General features: G+C 36.6%; 1 protein-coding gene across 2 annotated transcripts in view; it reads left to right on the top strand.

Moving 5' to 3' along the window:
* The first annotated feature begins 4,099 nt into the window (after positions 1 to 4,099).
* LOC139980644 (uncharacterized) overlaps positions 4,100 to 11,437 on the top strand; it is an 82,105-nt gene continuing 74,767 nt past the window's right edge. The window contains exon 1 of one of the 2 annotated variants that reach the window (XM_071992433.1): positions 4,100 to 4,310. In XM_071992433.1, the coding sequence (XP_071848534.1) occupies positions 4,242 to 4,310 (69 nt within the window). In that variant the 5' untranslated portion in view covers positions 4,100 to 4,241. The remainder of the gene's footprint in view (positions 4,311 to 11,437) is intronic. The other variant, XM_071992446.1, reaches the window with a different exon arrangement.

Raw genomic sequence — 11,437 nt, 5'->3', positions numbered from 1 at the left:
TATGACTACTAACACATATAGTTTACATTCTGTTCCTTTACTTACTTGTAATTATTTAAAGGAAGACCAAATTAAATGGATTTCAAACAGTTGAAGACTATACCTATCTACGTAGAGGCCGACGTGGTGCTGAACAATTAAAATCGCTCAGAAAAGAATTCATTCCATAGATTGAATATTCAATCAACTATTTTTAGCTAGCATAGTGAGAATTTCTTTCAACAAGTAAAATTAGGTTTTAGAACGCTGGTTTTCTAGACGGCAACGAATTTAGAAATACGATCAAAAATAATGCGCTTCAAAGTTAGATGTAAATATCAGACCGTACACGTACAACTAAACCGGGAACGCACAGTAAAGTGTTAATGTCATTCACGTGATGACCATACAAAGGTACTCAATGGGCAGCCTTCTGACACCCAATGTGTGCCTCTCATTCTATAGTGGATCAATTTGACACATTACCTGCCACCATATTATAGACTATTATTACGTCGTATTATAAGAACGTTTTGCGGTCAACCTTTCTACTGGCCTAATTATGCATCCCCTCTACCCCTTCCAACCCACCCCACAGCACCCTACACTTTGCCCGCCTTTGCCATGAATTCTTCCCATGCACGAAACAATTGAATGGAACCCTCGGTGGGGGCCTATATTGAGATGCATTCATGCAGTTCCTTTCGTGATACACAGGGTTAAATATAAACACCCCAAAACACCGATCGCCGCATTATAGGAAATTGAGCCATTTGAGCTTTATGACTGAAGGCTACAATGTTTCGAGCAAACATTTCGCTAGCCTAGCATTTTCGCTAATTCTGACACAAATTAATTGGTCACTCTGAACTGCATTTTTGATCATTCATTAACGTATAGGAGTCACTTAATATAGACATAAGGCCGGTAGCCTGTCCATGAGTGCCCTTGCCCCTCCATCTCTTCCTCCCTTTGTGCCAGAACCACCATCGTGTGGGCTATAGGCCTACAGATACTTAGCAAGTTCCAGGACATGAGTATTCTGACCTTTCTTATAATCATTGATGCCCTGGTAACTCGGAATTCCTGGTTACGGGGCTGCATAAAGTTAAACCACTATTAAACCACCGAGCTGCAAGCATGGTTTCATTCCTTTGGCATGATATATTTTAGTATGCATGTACTGGTGGATGCAGCGGCGGCAGAGTCGGGACATCTGAAGGCTGAAAATGACGTCCCTTTTCGTAAGTAGAGGAATTCTTTGATAATAAAAAAAAGACGTACCTTTATCTATCTCTTCGAATTAGAAATAAAGTGCTCGTTTGTCCTTTGGAAAAATATGTTGTGTTGCAAAATTAAATTATTAGTAGTGAATTGTTGTTGAAAAAATGAAGAAAACAATAAATATGAAATGTAACCTTTTGTTGATAAGCACTGAAAAACGTCAATATAATTCCTACGGAAAGCATAGCGGATCTATTTATCGAAATGTTGTGAGGTAATATTTGGCTTTGACCTCTCAAGTAAAAAAGATATGTCCTTTACAGCTCGAAGTTTATAGGCGAGAGGACCAGTGATGTTTTAGTTGAATATTTTTTACGAGCATAGGCGTAGGAGGCGGGGGGGGGGGCTGCAGCCCCCAACCAATTTTTTTGGTGAAAATTCAAGCAATATGCTGAGAATTTTTCGGGCACCTACTGGAAGAAGAATAATCTGCAGTGTATTTTTCATTTTTTGGGGGGTGAAAATTCGGCAATATGATGAGAATTTTTCGGGCATCTACTGAGAGAATAATAATTTGCAATGTGTTTTTCACTTTTTTCGTGAAAATTCGGGCAATATGCTGAGAATTTTTCGAGCACCTACCAAAAGGAGAATAATTTGCAATGTATTTTTGAATTTTTTTGGTGAAAATTCGGGCAATATGCTGAGAATTTTTTCGGGCACCTACTGAAAGAATAATAATTTGCAGTGTGTTTTTCAATTTTTTTGCTGAGTGGCGGAGCGTCCATACAGCCAGAGGGGGCGGACAGTGGCGGCGGAACCGGGGGGCTTGGGGGCTCAGCCCCCCAATGAAAAAGTTGAGGGGGCAAATGCATGATAAGCCCCCCCCCCCCAATATTTACCAAGGCTCCGAAACGTGCATCTGCCCATTTTTTTTAATGCATACTTGTCGATCTGTCCGATGCACACGTATACTACATAGGTGTAATAATTAAATATGATAATTGATTGTCTGTATCATGCCTCATCGAATGTTAGTGTTTTAAATAAGAGGGTAATAAGCTAAACGCTACACTCATGAACATTTGCGTTTACACTACGAGTACACGCAAGGCGTGGAACATGGCTTTATTTTTAAACGCAATCAATTATTAAACGAACAAAAACACAATATTAGCACTTCACCTGTACTGTATAGGGTACATGCATTCATGACATAATGACAGTGCTAGGTCATAGAAATTTGTTGGCAACTGCACATGGTTTTGGAATTACCCATTTGTTGACATTAAGAAATGCTTTCTGTTTTTTTCTTATGACATTTATTTAATTCAGGGCGTCGGAGCCGGTACGGGCAGGTCCGGCGAACGCCGGACCAATATTCACGACGCAAAAAAAAAGTTTAAAAAAAGTAGGACTAAAATATGGGAATACAAATTCTCGGAGGTATATGTTTCAATAATTTTCAATAATGATGACGGCAAGTAGGCTAAATGTGACTACTCTGGCATGGCAGGGGTCTTGTTTTCAAGCTCGGGAAGTGCCATTTCCTGCAATCTGGGAGGCATATTTTCAAAATTTTCTCCATTACGCTACGCGCCAACCATGGTGGCGCGTAGCGTAGTTTGACCTACCAAACGTCCCCTGATAATTATGATAGTTGGCCACATTCTGAACCGCCGTACCAATCAAAAATAGCTTCCGACGCCCTTGTAATTATTGCATTTAATTGCAAGTAGTAATTTACTACACTCAAAAACGTCTCTGCGAGTACACGTCGAGTATACTCTCTTAAAACACCATCGAATATACAAATTACAATGCTTTTTACGTGCAATCTGAGAAATTGCAGGCTTGAGACCCATGTTTTAGGGCTAGGTATTCGCAGCATGAAACACTCGGTAAGTGCCGTTTCCGGCCATCTAGGGGGTTTGAAAAACCCAAAATTTTCTTGTACGCTCCGCGCCAACCGATGGTGGCGCTCCGCTTAGATATTCTCCACATATTAGCCCCCCCAATAATTTTCCCGTTCCGCCGCGCCTGGGGGCGGATGCCCCCCTGACGGACTCAAATGGACTGCTGGCGCCCTTTTCAGCTTTTTACCACTTTTTACTTATTCGCGATTATTGACTTTTTTATTGCGCTCTCAAATACCTATTGACATTTGTCACATTTTGTTGGTGCAATTTTCTGACAAATGGCGATGACACCTATTTATTCTTCGTTTATCTGCAAATTAGCAAGGCCTGGAAAGGGTCATTTCCGGCGATCTAGGGAGTATCTTTACTTAAAAAAAAATCTGTACGCTCCGCGCCAACCTGTGGTGGCGCTCCGCTTAGATAGTGTCGAAAGCGCCCCTACAGACTATTCTCTCCCCCCTGACCAATACCCCTAGCTCCGCCACTGGCACCTACTGAAAGAAGAAGAATTTGCAATGTGTTTCTCAATGGTTATACTTATATTATTATTAATATCATTATTGTTGTAACAACTTCCCACATAATTCTAACCAATATGGAAGGGTAATAACACGGAAAATGATTTTATGTTATTGGCATGTAATGTAATAACCGATGAATGCCTATATGATACACATTTACATGTGGAACGCGCGCGGAGCGCGCGAAAAAGTTTGGTTATATTTTTCGGGCAAGTCGTTACAGCCCCCCCCCCCCCCCAAATCAAATGAGGCTCTTACGCCTATGTTTACGAGTTCCCCCGCTGTCAGCAATGACCGCACCAAGCATTGTAACGTGCCATAAATGGATTTTCCCCCCTCGTTTAGCAGGTCTGTTATTTAGATTCATAAACATTTGAGTTTCTTACATAGCGCCGCGATTTCATGGCTCCGGCAACTGTTGATGTGAATGAATACGACTTAATCAAGTATAATATTTTGTCGCGGAAGTTCTACGAACACCCATTCCGCTAATGACCGGCTGAAATTTTTTAACCGTGGTTATTTTCCCTGAAAATGGAGTGATAGACAACCCTGATTTTACGCCAAGTTCTTTCATTGAGACTTTTAGGTATTACTCATGATGGCACTCGTTTCGGTGCAACGTTCTCCAAGCAATAGCAACTCAAGCTCGACGATATCCGTATCGGTGAGTCAGAATTTACACTAGGCCTAATATCATAATTAGTTAGCCTAGCCGTTAGGATAATGTAATGTCACATTTACTGATAACGTTAGGACCAACTTATGCAAGGAGTAGAGGTAGACTAGTAGTATAAAGATATTTCTTTATTTATGTTATATTACTTAGGCTAGGTCTGTAGGCAATCCCTGCCTAGTTATACTGTTAATGTCAAACAGCGTTACAACTAGGCTATGTAACGTAAGTTAGCCTAGACATAGGCCTAAGTTACAATTTACAGGGAGTAGGCCTAGGCTACCCTAAATTGTATATATCTCATTGCACTTATCACTAAATGCTTTGAAAAAAGGTGAAATTCAATCCAAAGAAGAAGCCTTAAAGCATTTTGTACACAGGAAACATGGGAATTCATTTAAGTAAACTTTCATAGAAAACTGCTACACAAACTTTGAACACTAAATAGTTTATTCTTTGAGCCCAACTTGAAACTGAAAGTGGTGCCACAGTAGGCCAACACTATGCCGAATATGTGTTTCTGCTATATGGCAGAGTTGATAGAGGCCTAGGCTAGAATTCTGTAAATACTTTCACAGACATTGTAACCAAGACCTACTACCTTGTTGTAAATTTTAATTTTTAACCTTTTGGGTACAAGTTATGTAGTCTTAACTAAAACAGTTAGCATTGTTATATAGCCTAGTGTAACTTGGAAATACTAAGTTTCTGTTTTGTGTAAGTTTCATAAATTAGTCCACATATTTATCCAAATTACACATCAACTGTTAACCCTTTTGCAAATGTAGAAAGGAGCAACTATAGATTACAGGGTCATTCCAGAGACTCCCATTGCATCAGGATGCTTGGCAATTCTGTGAATTCCTTAAGTTACCAGAACTCTTTCATAGACTAGAAGGGTAGCTTATCTAAAAAAAGGGATGAGAAATCTCTGGAGACCTAAAACTAATGCTTAGCTTCAAACTAAATAACAAAAGAAACAATTTTGGGCAATCCATAGAGTTGCATATTTCATCTGGGTTACTTCTGAAACATCTGGTTGCCATCTTTTTTTAATAGGCTGGAATCCAGTTTTTAACGTACAGTTAGGTTTAAAGTTTAGTAGAAAACTGTTTCATGCAATGTGTCAAATTTGGGCCAATTTCACCTCTGACCTACAATGTCCTTTCAACGTAACCCTCATCATCCAAAAAGTAATATTCTAGTATTTGTCTCATCGTTCTCTATCGTGAGGTTTACCCTTAACTGTTAAAGGTTGTCCTTTAAAGACTCATGTGTTTTTAATTTTACACATCACCCCCCCCCCCCCCTTCCACCAACACTACAATTTGCATATTGTTGGAATTCTTTAGAAATAATGCCAGTATAGAAGTAACATTTTACCCTTGTTGCTAAGTACTGCAGGTACCACAATTTTAGGGAAAGACAATTATTTTAGTCAATTTTGTGAAATATCATAAGTGCCACATGTGCGAGTGCTTTTGCAAGCATTTAATTCTAACGACACAACCTATATAACACAGTTAGCATTGCTGTTATATAGTAGTTGTAATCAAAAGACTATGGTTTCACTATATTGGAAAAAACAACTAGCAAGACACTTGTTAAAAAGTAACCATATATCAGCTGAGCATTTTGCATGCAAGATTATATAAAGGAGAGGAAAGCACAGCCATTAGGTTGATAACATAATATAACATAACAGGTTTAAGGGCCAAGAAGGGCACATACCCCATGGAAAGCCCAACCATAGAAAAACCCCAGCACAGGAATACCAAAAAAAAATATTTAAACATAAAAAAGTTAAAAAATAATATTAATAAATTAGGTTTATGATACATTCAAAAAATAATCCTAATGACAATGGAAATTCTGCTTTTGTTACTATATGAGATGTCCAAGCAATAAATTCAACATTTTGGCTGCCCATAGACTTTTTCATACTAGTTAAATCAACCATATGTTACACAGCAAATTGGAACACTAAGGAAGAGATGAAATTACATTGTATGCAACTTGACTATATATACAGTACTAAAAGCTAATGAACAACATTGTTAATGGAATATGTTGTATGGTATACAGTAGGTTTGACAAGAAAATGTCAGAATCAAGTCCAAAAGCTGCTTTAGTCTTTAGAGAATAGATAATTGAGGAATAGAGAATAAATGCTGAATACTGTACAGTAGTATGCTCAGTTTAAGCTATACTTATAAGGTTACAATCAGCTACAGTACATGGAATGATGACGGTGTATTGTTTACTGTAGGAAAATTTCTTTTCATAAAATTCAAGTGCAAAAAAATCTGGTTTAGCATGCAGAAAGAGAGAATGAATGCTTAGTTTACTGCGTGTTTATATTGTAAAACCCCAAAATGACATTTCTACTGAACGTAGTGTGCAGTACTTGTTGGGAGTCATTATAATTCATTGCTGAGCATTGCGAAAAATTGTCAGTGATTTCCCTTAGAGGGAATTTTATCCTGGTCACTGAATTATGATATTGTCTCTGCATTCCCACCTACTGTACCTGTATAGTATTCAAATAATTAATGTAGCTTAAAATGCTTACTTGGAATGACTTTGTGAGTTATTTCACAAGTGCTTTTGAAAAATTGGTACTTCAAGTTCAAAGAATTTCAATCAGAACAGAAAGTTACTCAGCACATATTTATTCTATTATTGTATAAGCTCTGTTAACACCTAAAATCAATTTGCCTGAGCAGTCTGTCTGCACAGTTAAGTGTACTACATACTGTAGTACATGTAATTGTATGTTAAGTGTATGCTATTACTGAACACTGTTGTACACAGTATTTGCATTGCATGCACTGTTGACAACGAATGATGGCGTCTCGTTATTTACATATAGATAAATTACAAAATCTGTATGCACTTTTGAAGTGCAGACAAATGTGAGACACAGAGATGCATGAATTATGAGCATTGATCAGTTATCATATACAGTATTGACATGTCTGTGGCTGAAAAACGCTTCTCAAATTTGTAAAAGTAACAGTTTTTAAACAGTTTGTAAAAATCTGTTTGCTGCATACAGTACTGTACATATATATACGTATGTATATATATTAACATATATTGTACAGTAACACTGCTGCTGCTACTGCTTCGTGTAAATTGTCTGATGTATAATGTGGTTAATTATTTCCTGATCTGCTATCAATCATTTTGGCCTACTTCCTGGTCATCAATTAGAAACTGCAGCCTAAGCGACCTGTTAGCATCAATGACCCAGTAGAGTAGAACCCGTCCAGTATATATATACCAAGTACATACTGTATACCATGATTGTCTTATATATAAAGTGTTAACTACATCACTTGACTTTGTGATGAAGATGCATGTGATGTTGGCAAATGTATAGTAATGATGTAAAGGTCATGAGCATGTTGCTATTTATGGTGCTATTGAAGTGAAACTATGTCGACTATATAGGAAAATTGTATACCGTCTGTTTTATACTACACTGTACTAAATATTGCATGAAACTGTAAAAATTGTGCTAATTTTACAGAGTTGTCAATTGATTCCCATTGCTGGTTAAAGTTGAACTATCTGTTAAGTGGTTCAGTGTGCAATGAGTGTGTTGTGGTTGTTCGGGTTTCAGGAAATTATTTTACCAAGCCCACTGAGTATCTCTATCACTCACACTCGGAATATAATTGATGGATCTACTTGAGGTGTTATCCATGTAGTAAGTGACTAGAGTGGAATTTCACCTAACGAACATTCATATATATGTAACATTTTGTCACCCAGATCATTGTTTAAATAAAACATTGAATGACATACTGTGACAAAAGCAAATTGGTCATTTTCAATAATTTTTATTAATTTCTCTTAGAACTATTTGAAATTCAACTCTACTAAGTGCTGCTAATTTAATTGCAAATGCTGTTATCCTTGTACCAAATAGAAAAAACAATGTAAATTTACTGTACTATATCAATGCCAAGAAAACTGCTCTACTGATGTTACTTTTCGTAGATTCTAAATTTGGTCTGATATTGTCATGAGGTATTAATTTCCAGTTTTCTGACAGTATTTGGTTGGATATGTGTCAAGGCTGTGATTAGTGATTGCTTGGCTAAAATGGTTAAAATGGGACAAACCAAAAAGACCTACCTTTCCAATTAGTTATACTACAAACAGCTAAACTATGTACAGTCGTTCAGTTATAATTAGTGAAATTTAATTCATGCAGTGAACAGCAGACATATTGTTTATCATTTATTGATTTTATTCTACTGTCCTACCGTTCTGATTTGAAAACTATCCTTTGTTGTCTGAATAAAGCAGACATCTGTTTGTTCACATCCAAAAATACTTTGCTGTAGATGTGTCAAATATTACAATAAAGGTGTGAGGTATAATAATAATATTTGTGATTTAAACATTTAAACAAATGTGTGAGGTATAATAATAATGTTTGTGATTTAAACATTTACTTCGCTCCTCCCTTACATGTCTCCCCACAACCTCAGCACTCTGGTTATACTGTGTCTAGAATGAACTGGTAACCTTTTAACCTTGTGCATCCTCTATGACCGGACCCCTCCGGTCAATGTCCTTCCTTCTCATTCTACCACCCAAAGTGTCTACATCGTTCTTTTCTTTTTGTGTGGACTTATTTCCTACTTAATTAAATCAAAACGGTTTCCTAGGATATGTGGGTGGTATTTGTTGGAAGTAGGAATAATATTACTCTTCCTGCACAGCCCAAGAAGTATCGTGCAACAACTTACCAACAAAACTGTACCTCCAGCTGCTAAATTTGTGTCCTTTTGTGTTGTCTACCATGCCCCTAGAACATTACCCAATTTTGCTCAAAATATTAGAGTCGTTGCAAAACCTTGACCATTATTGTCTTGCACACATGCAGTCAGAATAGCATAAAAGTTAAATTTATCAAATGTTGTGGAGTTTTTGGGCTATTTAATAATGATCAAACAAAGTGTCTCTCAGCTTCAATATTGATGGAACTTCAAAATGTTGTATTTAGGAACAGGATCAATCATGCATTAAACTGATAATACATGGGGGCTGTTTATATCATTAATAATGGCTTCATTCATAGCTTTCTGTCAGAAATCACATGCAAATGAACATTTATTAGCCACAAGTACTAACTGTACAATTAATACTTTCATACTTACAGTAGAACAATTAATATATAAATATGTATCAATTAGTATTTAGCAGGTTATTACAAAAAAACATTTTGCTCTATATCATTTTATGCCATCTGGGCTGTTCAATATCTACTGAGCTTTTATCTTGGTATTTAAACTGCTGTTGAGTAAATCAATATTTTAGCATTCTAGTAGATATTGAATAAAATCAGAAACAGAAACTTTATGAACGAAGAGGCCTTCTTGATCCTTCTTAGTTTCTTTATTAATCAGTGTTGTCTGTCTATAGACTGCACTTGAATGTGGTTGACTAACAAATACTTTACAAAAGGTTAAATTAGATTTTCACATGTCAACTGCACAGGATGTTCATGGTTGACCCTGATGTTCTGGTACATATGTCATTGACTCTTCATTCCCTGTAACCTTATCCATGTCTTGTTTGCTCGTAAAAAGATCGGAAAACCAATCAAGATCGGAAGATTGTTCAATCAAGATCGACTATTAAAATGGATCTGGGAATCTATATTACAGTTTATAGCTCAGTTAAATTTCACCATAAATACTGAAGAAAGGAGAAAAAACATTTGTTATTTTATTTTTGATGTAAAGGAAGAATTTTTACTCTGGAATCAGTGGAATGGAATCATTATCTCGTCTTTATGAACATTTGTTTGGTTTAGAAAGCCTAGAGTGTCTTGGTTTCAGCCAATGCAACTAGGACTGTTGTTTTTTTCCATTTCAAAACTGGATCTAGCTTTGGTAGAGTTGCTAGGGATAGACATTAGACAGCCAAGCACAAACAGCTGTTTTTTTTTTTTTTTTTAATATTCTGGGTTCCTAGAACTCAACGCAGTTTATAATAGTAATTAATATTCACCACCTGTGTCCATTCATACAGAATTACTTTATGGTAGTTTGGAAAGTAAACACAAGAGCTGTAAACCACATTATTACACACTTCCTAGAATGATTGTGTTGTTTGTTTATAATTTAGCTTTCTACAGGATGAAAGTTATCGCAACTCAAAAAGTAGAAAGAGACAGTAGTATATAATAAATAGCAAAAGTTTGCTGCAGTTTACAGGTTATGTATGTGTTAAGGAGGAGTACAGGGTTAAAGGTCATCAGTATTGCTCTCCAAATGTGCTAAAGATTTCAGATAACGGCCACCCAAACTCTAACTTGAACTACAGTACAGTAGCAATTACTGCTACTTTATAAGTAGTTTCCCACGTGGAGACTTTTAATTGTCCATTTTACCGTAATCTAAAATGTCTGCAAATAACTTTTGAGGACCAGAAACCATATCGTAATTTTTAGTAAGCTACAATTAGATGCCAATATATATTGATGTTGTTAAAATCCAGTTATTAATTCAACTGCATTTATTTTGCAACTTGCAAAAGAAATGCTAACAGACACTTTATCCTGTGAGGTGTGGTTTTGTGTACGTTCCAGTGACAGAAATTTAGCAAAGTTTTAGTGCCCAAATTTTGCAGGGAAAACAAAAGAGTAGAAAATAAACAGAATCGTTTCTTGTGGGACGATATGGTGTGTTAGTATATTGTTATGTTTTGCAGGGCCCCCCCCCCCAATCTTTTCAAATTTTCATAATTGTTGTTTTTGTCACAAAATAACCTAGAAATGTTGATTATTATTAGTTCAAACGGTATATATGAGTAATGCAGGAAATTAGCTGTCATTTGGAGATTTGGAAGGAAATCCTGAATTCTGCTTTGTCAGAATGTGATTGAAATTTGTGGAAAAAGATGGAAGAAAAACAAGAAAGCAAAGAAAAGAGAGGTGGAAACAATGCCCAGCTCACTACTGAACTGTTGATTTGTTACCATGACTACCATTACAGGACATAGATCTTAAACCAGACCATATATGCATGACTAATTGTTCAGAAACAATGTGACAATTTACAGTCTGAAGTTGATATCTTTTCACAAGAGGATCC

Source organism: Apostichopus japonicus, chromosome 15, assembly GCF_037975245.1.
Source record: "Apostichopus japonicus isolate 1M-3 chromosome 15, ASM3797524v1, whole genome shotgun sequence".
In the NCBI taxonomy this organism is placed as follows: domain Eukaryota; kingdom Metazoa; phylum Echinodermata; class Holothuroidea; order Aspidochirotida; family Stichopodidae; genus Apostichopus; species Apostichopus japonicus.
Note: the sequence above shows the minus strand (reverse complement) of the source record. Positions and strands in the feature narration are given on the sequence as shown.